Raw genomic sequence first — 15,086 nt, forward strand, 5'->3', positions numbered from 1 at the left:
GCAGGTCAAGCCCAGGCTGCAGGGCTCTGTGTCCTCCTTCTGAGCCCTGCATCATGTCCACCCCTGCTGCCACCCAGTCCCATGTCACTGGGACGGAGATAGAGGTGGCTTCTGGAGAGGTAGCTGAGACTGGGAACTCACCTTTGCTAGGAGGAATGACATCTTCTTCACCCCAGCATATTTACATCAGCCAGCAGGTAAGTAGATGGAGTACGAAGCCCTTGCCAGCCTTCATGGAAAAAGCCTGCCCCTGAGGGCAAGACACCAGTTTAAAGCATCAACATACACAGACTTACACTGTGATGACTTCAGCTCCTCCCCTTGTTACAAGGTATGAGACAATGAAAGACAAGAGGTATATTTAGCTAACACAATTTAGCCAACAATTGTGCATATTCACAGTCAAGTTAGGAAAAATAACCACTGAAGCTGCCTTAGAGATCAACAGAGAGAATGAGGCTGTCAGAAAAGCAAGTGCAGTCTAGCCAAGGCAGGAAGCACCTGTGCTACTGTACAGGCACTGATGACAAGAGCATCATACAAAAAAAATTCTGGTCACCCGCACTTAAAAATTATAAACTCAAATGAACAGGTGCAGAAAGGGCCTGGGGGAAACACAGAACTTACCAAACGAGAAGAAACTTAAGACCCTGGCTTGTTTAGCCAAGCCAAATGTAGGCAGAGAGCAGATAGGATTGCTCTCTAAATATATCACAGGAGACAAACAAAACTGCTGAAGCAAAAGGATAATGCTGGCACAACAACAAGAGAATAAATGCACTGTGAATGCATTTAGGTTGAAAATTGAGGGTGGGGGGTGGGGTGGTGTCAACCATCAGAACAGGAAGCTTTCCAGCTGCAATGGCAGATTCTGATTTTAGGTTTTTATCAGTGGTCTGATGGGGTTATAGGACACAGCGCTCACAGATTGCCAGGAGGTCCCTTATGCTCCTGTTTTTTGTTCCAGCTAGTAATTAGCATGGGACATTATTCAGATGGCTCCTTTCTTCCAACAGACTTCGTTGAGGATCACTCCAGTTGGAGAACCTAGGTTAAGCATGCAGTGCTCCTCTGCCCTCTCATTCTGTAAAACCTCTTCACCAGTAATGACTTCCAGGGTACAAGTCAGTGGAAGAGAGTTGTGTGGCTGCACATGGATAAAGCGAGAGCATGAGAGCAGGAATGCAGGTGTTGCAGTTAGCAACATAAAATACAGTTGAGGTGCCTCTGCCCAAAGGCACCTGATGCCCCGCGCTATTAGTGGGAAAGGCTGCTCTGTGCCCACCTTGTTGGATTCAGGGGAGAGATGCTCTAAGCCCTTCTCTGCTACAGTGTAAGAAAAGTAACCGTATCACCACTGGTTATCAGTAAAGCATCATTCTTCATCCTGAAATTGCTGCCCAGTGTGCTACAGCACAACACAATGCTCAAACCATGGACCTTTACATTATGGAATATGTATGATGGCAGAAGGGTGGGGGAGGGAACAGCCCAAACCAAAATGCATTTCAGGGGTTAATTTTTTGTACATCTATCAAATACAAGAGCTTCGTAAAAGACTAAATTACCTTCTTCAGACATTGCACAACCGGTGATACGAGGTCTGACACCGCCCCCCCCCCCCCCCCCGCGCTGGACCGAACAGAGCACCGCGCACACGAGAAATACCGACACCCCCCCCCGCCCCGCAGCTGCCCTCCCCTCCCCCCCCCCCCCCCCGCTCCCGGAGGACAAGCCCCCCTCCCTCGGGCCGCCCCCGCCGCCCCTTACCGGCCGCCCGCACCGCTCCGCTGTTTACCGCCGGGCGGCGGGGCGGGATCTCGGCGCTGCCCGCCTCCACCGGGCCCGCCCGGGAGTCGGCGTCCTCCGCTTGAGAGTGCTTGACGTTTCCTCTAAGTTTCCTCTAGAAACATCCTTGATAGGATGCAAAGCTTGGGAATTCGATGGTTCCCCAAAACCAGAATACTGCATGGAAAGCGCTATCACCTCAGATCCATCCTCCCGCTTTAAGAGGTCCAGGAATAACATACACATCTGGTTATAAATGCCTTTCATCAATTAGCAGAGCGGCAAGGAATCAATCATCCCAATATTCTCTCTTTATTTAAAAAAAAATTACAAAATCAGGAGTGACGTAGGACAGACATCACTGCCAGCTGATGTGTTTCAAATGCTGATCTTGTCAAACCACTGAAATATTTGTATCTGGCGCAAGCTCACCAACAGCTCTATTATCCCCTGCACGTCCTATATAGAGCACTTGCAAATCCCCTTCAGCCAGAAGGTGAGTGCTTTGCATGTAAACCTAAGAGAAGAGTGACACAGTCTCCGAGTTGCCTTGCCCTGTCAGCAAAAGGTCTGCTGCCTCTGCTGCTCTGCATTATATTCTGCTGCATTACACCCTAGGAACAGCTTTGCTAGGACTCTCAGTCCACAGACCAGTCTGGGTATTGTGGGGCTGTCTGCTTACTTGCATAAATTCTCCTTTTCCCTCTAGCCCCGGGGAGGCTGACTGTGAAAGACATAATCCTCATCAGAAAGCCATGATTGTCTCTGCAAAGTCAGTGGTAAATCAGAGGGCGGTGACAAGCACTATCTATCACACCAGTTTCCTCAGTCAGGGTGCAGGCTCTTATTTTACTTGGGTATCTCCTCGCAGGGGAGATCACTGGATTAGAATTTGCTCTTTCCCTAGCAAGCACCTCCTGGCCACTGAAGTCTGGATCCAGTCCCAGCCCTAGTTTTGCACTGACTGTACTGAAATTCTATACTACAGTTTGTAACATGCTGCCCGAAGCAGCAGGTGCAACAGGCTGGTTTTTTTCTGGGCTGAGTTCAACCCAGGGAGATGAAACCTTCTATTAGAGCTTAAACAACCTTACACAGTAACTGCTGAAACTGGGACCACAGGCAGCAAGGTGCTATATGCATACCGGATGAAGGGATTCAAAACAGAGAGCTCCAAATAAATACCAGATGGTTGCTGTGCGAAAAAATCCGATTCAAAACAAGGAAGGATCTAAATTTGTATAAAAGAGCCAAAAAAAAACCGCCAACCAACCAACCAGCCAACACTGCTTCATCCCCTGCACAAAAAAAGCTCCATTTAGACAGCTCAGCAGTGCTGGCAGGACAGAATTTCACGCTGCCACACTGGCCTTCCACCCAGTAACCCCACTGATTATGGAGCTGGTGTAACAAAACAGGGAGCAAATCCCAGTCCCTCAAGATCACCATGTCTTTGGCTGTGTCTGTGCATCTTAGGTCCCTCTGCTGGCAGGCAGACTGATAGGATTTTCAGTTCTCTGCAAGTCATGATTGACAGGTGAACTGTTCCCAAATAAGATACTAGCCAGCACAGAGAAACAGCGTGGAGCCTCCTGAGCCCTCGCTGAGTTCCTTTGAAACTTGACCACAGCACTCGTCAGGGAGGGTGAGGGAGCCACCAGGTCATGCTTCATCCCTCACACTGAGCGACAGCACTGGTGCAGTGAAGGGCAGGACACCCTGCACTCGCTGTGACATAGCATCTCTGCCTCTGATAACTGCCTGTGTGATATCCATCAAGTCAGATGTGCCTGTGCCTCGGCCTGTTATGGTGGGAGAGACACCTGGTGCTGGCAGCTCACGTGAGCCCTAACCATGACACAGGCTTCTCAGGGCCAGATTTTATGGCTTGATCCATAAGGGAGCCTGAGCTGCTTCTGCCCTTATAAGTCTAAATTAAATGGCTGGCTACAAAACCTGTGAGGGCTCTGAAGACAATGATCGTTTACAAGAACAGATTTGCAATGCAGATAAAACAGGGCAGGCTGATGCATGTCAAGTCCTTGTCCCTTGACCAAGTAAGGTTTTCTCTGAACTTGCAGCACTTCCCGACTGCAGATGCCGGAAGAGGGTGGTGTTTGGGCACTGGCCATCTCTTGAGAAACTGGATTAACTGTTAGTGTGAAAGGAAGTTATTTCCAACTCATGCCTTCCAAAGTGCCTGTGTACAGTCAAAAGGCTACAGAATTACACATATTACAAAGATTGGGGGTTTGGGGGTTGTGTGGCTGGACCTAAGGCACAACTGGGGTCAATACTGTCACCCCAGCAATATGGCCCAGAGTAGATTCATGACAGAAACAAAGGCACATGAGTGAGAAAGACATCACCAATTCAGCCTTTTCCTCAGCCTGGATGTCTCCTTGCTCTGAGGTATGTTGTTAAAAGGAGAAAAAAAACCCCAAAACCAGCATTATGAACAATTTCGGGGAGCAAAGATGCCTCCTGCAGCATGTTCTCTCTTGTTCCAGGGAGGTCTTCTGGGATACCATACAACAGCTCTAATTCACCCTGCCTGCCTTCCGCAGCAGCAGCACACATCTTTGGAAGAGATGTTGGAGTCAGAGGGTGCCTGTGGGTGAAAAGAAAGGCCCAGCTCCTCGATTTTGTATCCTGGAGGGCAGAGCTCTGGGCAGCCACTGGCTCATTGCTTTGTAGAGAGCACAGCCTCCTCTGCTGACAGACCTTCGCTTTGCTTTGCTTTGTTGTTTTTTTGGGGGTTTTGGTTTGGTTTTGGTTTGGTTTTTTTGGTATTGGTTTGTGTTGGGTTTTTTTTTACTACAGTCCTTTGTGTTTATATTTCTCACTATTTGGTGAAAATGTTCCTGTTGTGGCAAAAGGTGATTTTGGCCTCATGTTTCTCCCAGACATAATGAGTGCTCCAAAGCCATGCTGATGGGAGAAGGCATAGCCGGAGCGGCGGGTGCTGGTCCGACGCAGTCGTCTCTTTGGTGAGGGTGGAGGTGGTCGCTTCTTGGCTTCTTTGATCTTGAGCAAGACCTGAAATCAGAAAATAAGATGGAAAAAGTAGGAAGTGCATCATTATTCACAAGCACAGTAAAGGAGGAGTAAAGAAAGGGAAACAGAAGCAGAGGTCCAAAGCCAAAAATGATTGACAAAACAGGAGGGTGGCAGGAGGGGTTGCAAAGCAGGAATTGAACTGGCAGAACAGGATGACAGCTTGGTAAAAGGAAAAGGCAGTCTTTTCTAAAAGTCATTAATGGAAGTGTCATCTGTAAGTCATGGGAGGGGATGATTTCAGTGCATTGTTTCTCACATCTCTGTGATGCCTCATTTGGGGTATTACTGCAACTTTTTTAGGCAGTTTGGTCAAATAACCCAAAATGTGGAAGTCATTACACATTTGTAGCCAAAAGTCCAGAAAACAAACAAGGAAACATATAAGAAGTGGCTTACTTAATCTAGAAAGAAGACTACTAAACATGATCTCTGATACATGGAAACTTTTTCTGGTGAACAGTGATCAATAGATTCTCATACTCTTTGGCAGAAGAGAGAGAAATAATGCACTTTATTTGCAGGTAGTGGGCTCTCTGCTTTCACATGGCCACCGAGATCATCTGCAGACAAGCATCTTTTCAGAAAGGGGCTGTCAAAAGCAGAAGGTCAGCTGTGACTGCCAGCAGCTCAGCAGAATCCCCAGCCACTGGATCCCTGTGCTTCTTGCTTGGGACAATGGCAACTGTAGGTACTTGGCCTCTCTAGATCTCAGCTCTGCATTTAAGTCCCTGTCATACTGTCAGGTGGGGATCTCCATACAGCACTCCTCTCTGGTGGCAATTCACTTCCCAGAGGACGTAGAAAAGTAAAGTAATTCTGCACTAGAGAGAGATGCTCAACCCAAGTGCTGAGGCTGGGATTCTGGGTGATGGATGTGTTGGGCTTGTACTCAACTGAAGGGTACGCTCAGCCCATTCTTACACATCTGAACAGCCTCTTAGCTGTGCCCTGAGGACCTCCCTACTGAGCAGTCTTCTCTAGCACCCACCTACCCACTCTGCAAGGGCTGAGAATTCCTTTTCACTGGTTTCCCACAGTCCTGGAGCACCTCGGGAGCCTCACAGACACCCCGAGGATGAGGAGCACGGAGGTGCCTGCCCCCGGGGCTGTGCTCAGAGGCAGGCGTTTGTGGCAGCTCAGCGCAGAAAGAGGAAAGCAGCACCAGGTGGCAGCAGCATTTAGCAAATGCTCTTGTCTGAAAGCGAGCCCGGGAGCTGCGTTTATGCCGATAATCTTGAGGGGTCCGTTAGCTACAGCGAGTTGCGTGCTCTCTACCCACTCCATCTCTCCCAGCCTCTCCTCGCCACAGTGGCCTCATCTTCATATTCCTGGGGATGGCCGGACAGCTGTTTTCAGAGGGGGCATATAACCATTGGCTACAAAATCAAGTAAAATCTTAAGTAAAAAACCTCCCGAGTATGCCTGGGTGGAGGGTGAAGGGCTGTGGTCTGCCAGGCTAAAAACCGTATGGCAGCAGGGCAGGGAGAACGTACCGATCCTTTGCTACTGAGCCACAGCACTTAAACCCCACACCTAAAAATAGAACAGCTTCCTTGCTGCAGTGCAATTCTATCCACATCTAAATAATCTCAACCTTGATCCCAGCTGCAGATGAAGTGTGCCAACCCCCAAGTTCAATCCTCCTTCTCAAGGGACTAGGGGACAGATGGATGGCAGCACTTCCACCTACAGGGACACACACCCTGAGCAACGCCAAGCCCATGCAATAGGGCTCCACAGCAAGCTGAGGTGGTAGTAAGCAGGATTTCTGGTTTGATAAAGTATCTCCTTACTTTATCACTGGGAGTTGGCTTTAACTGAGCCTTCAGGAATCGAAAGCCAACGACAGGCAGCACACAGAGGGCGATGCTGAGGAAGATTGCTAGCCACACGTTTGGTTGGCTGAGGGTGTTTCTAGCTGTACCTGAAAAACAAAAGCATGATTAAAACTGAAACAGCAGCACCTCTCACCATCATTCACCTGAATCTTTCACTCTGTGATTCCAAAGCACTTGTCAAACAGAAGAAAATATAAAGCAGACACCATCTCCTACAGTGAAATCAACTTGCTGTAGAAAGGACAGCAACACCAATACCACTGAGACGAACAAAGAAAAATGCAATGTCCAGGCACAATGGCAGCAACAACTCAGGGAGAGAAGGATATCAGAGTGAATGCTTCATCTCTTTACAGAGTCATGTCACTGCAAAGGATTGGCATAAATGTTCAGGAGACCTCTTCAGCAGCAGTCCAGCCCTCTCACCTTTTGCCAGGACTCTAGTGGAAAAGGAGGAATACTATTTTCTTATTTTCCAGCACCATTTCCTAAGGCACATGGAGTACTGACTCCAACTGCCCAGCAGATGACAGCCCTTTACGAGAAGAGCATGTGTTGCTCTGGTGTCTGGATAGACAGAGTAGCCTGATTCGTGTATTGGCAGAGCAACTGCCATGTGCTGGCGTGACACTGCCACCTTCTTTGAAACCGAAGTGTTCACTACTGGCTTCTCCAAAACTGAAGGAATGTAAGATAGAACAAACAATCTGCAAAACCCTCATTACAGGGCTTAATGATGTTTTTGTTGGCAGTAAAGTTGCTGAATGTTTTCAGTTAGCCAAATTCTGCTGTAATACAACTCCACTGAAATTAAAGTAAACAAGTTGTCTGAGTTCAAACTAGAAACACTTCCCTTAAATTTTTTTTTCAGACCGAGACCTTATTAAGTGGCTCCTAGCTTTATGGCTAATTTGACCTGCTTAGTACCAACAGAGCAGCAGATAGAGATGTCCCTGACAAGTAAGTTACTACCTGTCTTTGGAAACTGAGCAGGCGCTGTCTTCTTTCACTCAGCATTTTTGATGCTAAAAGCTGCCTTACAGTGGATGTGACCATTTGCTAGGAAAACGTGTTGCAACAACTGACCTGCATCTCAGGAGTTTCTAAAATGGCCAAGCACCTTGCTATTGCAGTGAAGATGGGCTTCACAATTCATCCAGAAATACAGGCACTGATTAATACATCAGTCTGAGACTTGAAACAAAAAGCATTTGGATTTCAGAAGTAGAGTCTTAAAGCAATGCTATATCAATATTGGCTGTGGATGCACAGAGCTATTGAAAACACGTGAATTAACTTTGCTAAGCTTTCATCTTCCCTCCAGTCAAAGTCTAAGGAGATGGACTCATTTTTATGTTATCCTTCACTGTTCACACGTGTTCAGAAATCCGCTATGTAGAGTAACTCCAAAGACTTGGTCATCCCTGGAATTCTTTTTGTTGGGAATTTGCAATTTAACCTAGCTGAAGGCTCACCATAATCACATGGCATTTTTCTCATGTCTGACTGGATTTTGTACTTCTATGCTTTCCTATACCGATGTGTTAATTTATTTACAAAGGGACATGCATCCCTCTGCAAACAAAATGCTCCTAGACATCTGTAAGGACTGGATACTTGGAAACAGAATATGAAAGAGCAGCAGAAAGCATTCCAGCTAGCTCAGTCCATTTATTCAAAGGACCATTCTTTTGGCTACCTGTGAATGTGCATTATTAGGCAAGGAAGTGAACCTGGCACACTTTCACCTGGGTGGATGAGATTCAAAATAAGCATTCCCAGATGCCCTCAGAAATACCCTAGCATTTCTTGTAGAAAACATAGTCTGTTATTGCCTCTAGAGAGGCAATAACATGTACTAGAAATACATTTAAGTCCTGCAGTATGCCCATTTTGAGTGCAATCCAGATTTGTCCTGGGGCTTACCAATGAAGGGAAAGGAGGCTGTGAAGATCAGGTACATGCCATCACTATACATGGTGAAGGTGATAGCAAAGTAAACAGAAAGGCTGCCCCAGATGAAGAACTGGTTCACAACTGTCCAGTAAGAGGTGTCCAAGCCAATCTGAAAGAATGGAGCAATACAGCTGTTGTCAGTGCCTTAATTATTTAGCAGATCTGTGCTGAACACAGCTTGGTACCCCTGCCCCTGAGGCCATTATTCATTCAAGTCTCCAGAAGCAACAAGCCACAGATCAGGATGCTGGGAGACCATGCAAGGCCAGCATTGACCAGTGGCCAGTACTGGAGACAGAATGCTAAGTTAAAATGAGCCATGGTTATGTCCCCACCCCCAGGCTGTGTTCTAGCACTGAAAGTTAGGGGAAAGAGCCTACAAGACCTCAGACAGCAGAAAACATTATCTAGGGAGGTGTGATTGGTTTTCTTTTAAGAAATTTCTCTCACCTGGCTAGTACCATCTGAATTTTGTACCACCCAAGTCTTGGCTATTTCTTCCAGCAAGTGCAGGCCTGGCATCAAGCATGGGACCTGGCTAAAGGGACAGGCCCATAATGGACACCCTATATGCAACTTCCTGATAGCAGACAGATAGTCCTGTGCTTCAAACCTTTCCCATAAAACTGCAACGAGTCGTCCTCTATTCACAGCCTTAACTGTTTTGTCTGCTATGACTGCAATCTTCCCAAGACAAGAACAGCTTTCCTGTCACCCTGATCTTTTATAACATACGAATCTGTTGTTCTGTTGAACCGGGGAAAGTAATCTGGTATCAAGAGACTTTTTTTTTTTTTTTTCCCCAAGAATGCAAGATACAGCAGAAAATACAGTGCTATCAAGATCCCAAGTGGCCCTCCAGACGCTGTCTTCATAAAACAATGACTAATTCTGAAAAATATTACCTGGGATGCCTTACCTGTACAGACACCACGATCAGTAAGCAGGTCTGGGCCATCAGTGCAAAGGACTGGTAGTCAGCCACGGCCTTCCCATCGCTTCTTATGGTATTGTACATGGCCCCGTAGGGGATGAAGAAGAGAATGAGAGAACTGTAGATCCCTTGCAACATGCACGTGACAAACACCATTTTGTTAAAATAGAGGTTTTGCTGGCCAGGCACATATAGCTGAGGAAACAGCATGCTCCAACGATCATCCACATCCTGAAAGTAGAAAGGAGGTGGTCAGATTTTCTGGCAGCTGTCCAACTGACCACACAAGATGACTCAGTGTTGCCATGTCCCTGTGACATGCATCTCCATGAGAAAAGGCTTAGTGCACAATTCACTCAATTGTGCTGACTAGCATGCCACATCCCAGGGTCACCTGGAAATATTTTCCGTGTTGAATTTCATGGAATTCAATCGGGTTGAATTTTCTTGTGTGGAGAAAACTGACAGGTGCTGCAAGGAAAATGAAGGGATGCTTCATCTTAAGCAGACTGCATGGTCTGCTCTCCAGAGACTTGCCTGGAAGCTAAGGGATAGAAAATACCTCCCCTGGGGCCACACACAGGCAAGGGTACATGACTTGGACCCCTTAAGTGTCCAGAGCTGAACACTGTGAACCACTGCAGAGTAACAAGTTCCTAGTTACTTAACTTGTAAAAGGCATATATGAGCAGCTTTGTTGCTTCTATGTCTTGCCAAACAGTAATAACAGGGTAGAAATGTGTATGTTAAATTACTGCAGAAAGATTTCCACTAAGAAAGGGTGAACCTGGAAAACCTGGCTTCAGAGATCTAGCTCATTCATTGTTTTGTGTCATCGTTAAAATGTCACTTGTCAGGCTTCAAGAACAAGTTACTACTGCTTCAAGTACGATGTTACTACTTCAGGAGAGTGTTGCAATGGCAGTTTTTACTGTAGTCAATATCCTAACCTGAAAGTCTGCTCACACACTGAAAACCACAGGCCAAATCAGGACAATACACCATCTCCTCCCTGGTGCATCCTTTTTTTTTGTGCTCTCAGGTCTTACTGGCAGGAAACTATTTCAGGAGCTAACACAACAGCTAGCCAAAAAGCCAGTTGCTTTTGCTTCATGAAACCAGCTCAAAGCACCTGGAGATAAATCACCTATAAAAAAAAATCCAAGTGTTGATAAAAGCAGTACCTGATCGAAGAGGCTCATTCCTAGCACCGGCAGGGAGGTATATACCAAATTGTAAAGTGTAATGAACCACTCATCATAGACAGTCTAAAAAAAAACACCAACAGACCGTGAAGTTAGCAAAAAGCTGCCTTTCCCATCTCTTCCAAAGTGTGCACAATCAAATGCTGGAACATCTTGGTTTGAGGTGCTGAGACCAAAAGTGTAAGGTGACTCAAGCTCAGCACCCCTAAACAGCTACGGGAATACATGAGGAAGGACCATGTTATGGACCTGTTTGCTCAACATCCACTGCTGGCTGCAGCCAGAGCAGGACCCCCCGGCACTGTGCAGCAGGCAGGGGTGGATGGCAGCTGCCTTGCCTGCAGATGTGCACCCTCAGCCCCGTGCTAACACTTGCATGCTACCTGCGCTACCTAGGGACTGGATTTTGTTGGAGTTTTGTTTGTCTTTAACACCAGTTTTCTTGCTGCAGATTTGCTCCTCTTGCAAACTACTGAAGCACGCAGGCATCCTGGGGTTAAACAGTTTGCTTCAAATGTGCTAACAGGGCAAGCACAGGTCTTACACAGGTACTTGCTGAACTAGTCAGGCCTCAGTGTAATCTGCATCTGTGTTTGATGGCTGTATTTGAAAATGCCACGAGGGAGCTATGTTCTTCATAATGCACCTAAATGTATTCAGGCATCTGTCCTCTACCAGCAGCACAATGAAGGCAGCAGTATCTGCTTTATGTTCATACAGCTGAGGAAGACAGACCTGTGTGCTGTTCTGTGAGGTGCGGGGAATAGCTTAGTTTATTTCCTTTTAAAAATGCTTCCAGATACTTTGCTTGAAAATGCTAGGCATGACCGTGAGAAAACAGAAGCTGGACCTACCTGGGCTGAGAAGCCAGAGAAGAAGCCATACCAGAAGTGCACTAGCGTGAAGGCAAAATTCTTATAGAAGAAGTATTTGAGGAACTTGCACATGCGGATGTAGGACCACCGGCCGTGGACCAAGAGCAGGCGCTGCAGGTAACGGAACTGTGCAAAGGAGAAGTCACTGGACAGGACTGCCTGCATCCCCTCCTGGCCGCTGATACCAACCCCAATGTGGGCAGCTGCAATGAGAATGTTATTGATCATGTCATTACACGGAGAGTTGTGGTTACCCCATTTTTTACATGAGTGCCCTGCACTGGGACACAGTTAGTTCCCTCCCAGCCTTCATAAAAAGTCATATGTAAAGTTATTTTTAAAAAAATAAAAATATTTTTGGGCACTAATTCTTTCATCAGCATTATGATTTTGGCTGTGGTGATACATTTCCAGTAACTAGGCTTTTATTATCTGAATAAAATTACAACCTCAGTGACAATTAATGTTTTCTTTCTGAATGTTTTCATAAAGTATAAATACTGCAGTTCATAATAACAGCTTCTGTTTTGAAAAAATCACTTTAATTTATATTGACATGTGACTTGTATTTACATTCATGCATGTCCTTCCAGCAGTCTTAAAACATCACTCCAGACAAGCAAAATCTTCCAACCCCTTACAGATTTCTCAGACACACCGCTACAAGGCAGACTGCAGCCTTTTTACATTTCCTAGGCTTTATTAGTTCAATCAAATAATTAGATAGAAGAGTCATGTCTTTTTTAATAGTAACTTGGGTTTATTAAACATGGACATAAGTTTAATGTGACAGCTAATTATACAGCTTTAATTAATGAGAACAATCTTGGTGGCTGGAGGTTGGTTAGATTCTGAGGTTTCTATGGAAGAGTGAGTTGATAAAATCCCAAAGTCCCAAGCCTCCCATGGGGGGAGCGGGTTAGTTTCTAATTATCATGTACACTTTAACTTTTCTTATCCTTTCTTTACTGACTGCCTGACTTACCTCCCTTGAAGCTCCCTACTTAGCCTTTTCCTTCTTAATTAAAAGGCTCCAGTTAATCAATTCCTCCAAATTAACACAAGGAAAATTAGCAATAGGCCCTTCTGAATAATCTTAATTTAATTATAGCTAGTTAGGGGACTTTTTTTCATAAATTCACTGAGGTAATGCAGCATCAAATGATGCTCAAGGACGAAGGGACCTAGAAGCCTGTGATTTATAACCCAAGGGAGATAATTAACAAATGGTGCTACCACATGGAAATGGTAAAAAAAAAATCATGTAACATTACACAGATTATTTACAGGCATGAAGATTTTCTTTTGGCATTGCAGACAGGCTGAAACAAACTTGTTTGTTCTTTGTATTGCCCTTGTGATGGTGGCCATGCAGAGACACAGGTGGACATGTCACAGCCTTGGTGGGCTTTCCACAGAAACACAGCACCACAGCATCGTCAGGGTTGGAGGGCACCTCTGGAGATCATCCAGACCAACCCCCTGCTAAAGCAGGGTCTCCTAGCGCAGGTTGCACAGAGTCGCATCCGGGCAGGTTTTGAATGTCTCCAGAGCAGGAGATGCCACAACCACTCTGGGCAGCCTGTTCCAGGGCTCTGTCACCCTCAAGGTGAAGAAGTTCTTCCCCAGATTCAGATGGAGCTTCCTGTGCTGCAGTTTGTGCCCAGTGCCCCTTGTCCTGTCGCTGGGCACCACTGAGAAGAGCCTGGCCCCGTCCTCTGGACATTTGTCCTTAAGATACTTGTAGACATTGGTAAGATCCCCTCTCAGCCTTCCCAGGCTAAAGAGGCGCAGCTCCCTCAGCCTTTCCTCACCAGGCAGATGCTCCAGTCCCCTGATGGTCTTTGCAGCCCCCACCGGACCCTCCCCAGCAGTTCCCAGTCCCCCCTGAACTGGGGAGCCCAGCACTGGGCACAGCACTGCAGGTGGGACCTCACCAGGGCAGAGCAGAGGGGGAGGATCCCCCCTCGACCTGCTGGCCCCGCTCCTCCTCATGCCCCCCAGGGTCCCACTGGCCTGCTTGGCCACCGGGGCACACAGCTGGCCCACGGGCAACTGGCTGCCCACCGGGGCACACAGCTGGCCCACGGGCAACTGGCTGCCCAGCAGCACTCCCAGGTCCTTCTCCGCAGAGCTGCCCCCCAGCAGGTCACCCCAGCCTGTGCTGGTGCCTGGGGCTGTCCCTCCCCAGGGGCAGGACCCTACACGTGCCGCTGTGGAACTTCATGAGGTTCCTCTGCCCGACTCTCCAGCCCGTCCAGGTCTCTCTGAACGGCAGCGCAGCCTCCTGGTGTGTCAGCCGCTCCTCCCAGTTCTGCATCATCAGCAAACTTGCTGAGGGTGCGCTCAGTCCCTTCGTCCAGGTCAATGGTGAATGAGTTGAATGGGACCGGGCCCAGCACCGACCCCTGGGAGCACCGCGAGCTACAGGCCTCCAGCTGGACTCTGCGCCGCTGATCACAACCCCTGAGCTCTGCTGTTCCGCCAGCTCTCGATCCACCTCACTGTCCACTCATCTAGTCCACACTGCCTGAGCTTAGTGTGAGGATCTTATGGGAGACAGTGTCAAAAGCCTTGCTGAGGTCAAGGCAGACAACATCCACCACCGCTCTCTCCTCATCTACCCAGCCAGTCATTCCATCAGAGAAGGCTATCGGGTTGGCCAGGCATGATTTCCCCGTGGTGAACCCATGCTGACTCTTCCTGATGATTTTGTCTATTCTGAGGTAGAAACAAAGAAATGGGCAATAAGTGCAACCTTAGCTTCTTGCGATCCTGGTGGTGGAAGCACAGCAAAAGGCCTCCTGTCTGTCCTAGAAGGCAGCAGACACAAGCAGGTTATAGTGACAGCACTCTGTAGAAACCTGCCAAATCCTGGGGCACAGCCACTTGCTGCCACAAAGAGGGTGGCACAGAAGGCACCTCAGGTATGTGTTCCTGCTGCTAAGCCACCCACCTCAGAAAGCAAATACATCAGTGAGTCAGTTTGCTAAAGCACGCTGGCTGCTGGCCATCACTCACTTTTGATCATGCTGACATCATTGGCGCCATCTCCGATTGCCAGGGTCACAGCCTTCTTGTACTTCTTCACCAGCTCCACCACCTGGGCCTTCTGCAGCGGGGTCACCCGGCAGCAGATCACCACTTTGCACATGCAGGCAGTTCTCACCAGCTCCAGCTCCAGATTCCCTTCTAGCGCATAAGCCTGAGAAGAAGGGGCAAAGGGGGCATTCGGGTCAGACTCAGAGCAACTCGTGGCCTGACAAAGAGGGTGCAGCAGGAAAGAAAGGGGAACTGAGCAAATTCTTCCATTCGGCAGAAGGAAGGTACAAGATACTTAGTCGCAGGGAGCATCCACACTGCACAGCATATGCCACCCAGTGTACACCTACAAGCTTGCACCTTGGGTGCACCACAGCTGGATATGCAC

General features: G+C 47.6%; 2 protein-coding genes across 10 annotated transcripts in view; both read right to left on the bottom strand.

The window, feature by feature from the left end:
• Positions 1–1,937, bottom strand: part of RUSC2 (RUN and SH3 domain containing 2) — a 62,798-nt gene extending 60,861 nt beyond the window's left edge. For 6 of the 7 annotated variants that reach the window (XM_055791418.1, XM_055791420.1, XM_055791422.1 and 3 more), the window contains exon 1: positions 1,771–1,937. The gene's annotated coding sequence lies outside the window, so the exon portion shown is untranslated. Of the gene's footprint in view, positions 1–141; positions 652–1,770 lie in introns of those variants that run through there. The other variant, XM_055791417.1, reaches the window with a different exon arrangement.
• Positions 1,938–2,077: 140 nt separating this feature from the next.
• Positions 2,078–15,086, bottom strand: part of LOC101923527 (phospholipid-transporting ATPase ID-like) — an 86,555-nt gene continuing 73,546 nt past the window's right edge. For all 3 annotated transcript variants that reach the window (XM_013297095.3, XM_027782979.2, XM_027782978.2), the window contains exons 22-28: positions 14,678–14,861; positions 11,636–11,859; positions 10,761–10,844; positions 9,562–9,807; positions 8,613–8,751; positions 6,642–6,772; positions 2,078–4,827 (exon numbers count right to left, since the gene is read on the bottom strand). In XM_013297095.3, the coding sequence (XP_013152549.1) occupies positions 4,606–4,827; positions 6,642–6,772; positions 8,613–8,751; positions 9,562–9,807; positions 10,761–10,844; positions 11,636–11,859; positions 14,678–14,861 (1,230 nt within the window). In that variant the 3' untranslated portion in view covers positions 2,078–4,605. The remainder of the gene's footprint in view (positions 4,828–6,641; positions 6,773–8,612; positions 8,752–9,561; positions 9,808–10,760; positions 10,845–11,635; positions 11,860–14,677; positions 14,862–15,086) is intronic.

The sequence above is a fragment of the Falco peregrinus genome, chromosome Z, assembly GCF_023634155.1.
Source record: "Falco peregrinus isolate bFalPer1 chromosome Z, bFalPer1.pri, whole genome shotgun sequence".
Classification (NCBI taxonomy): Eukaryota; Metazoa; Chordata; class Aves; order Falconiformes; family Falconidae; genus Falco; species Falco peregrinus.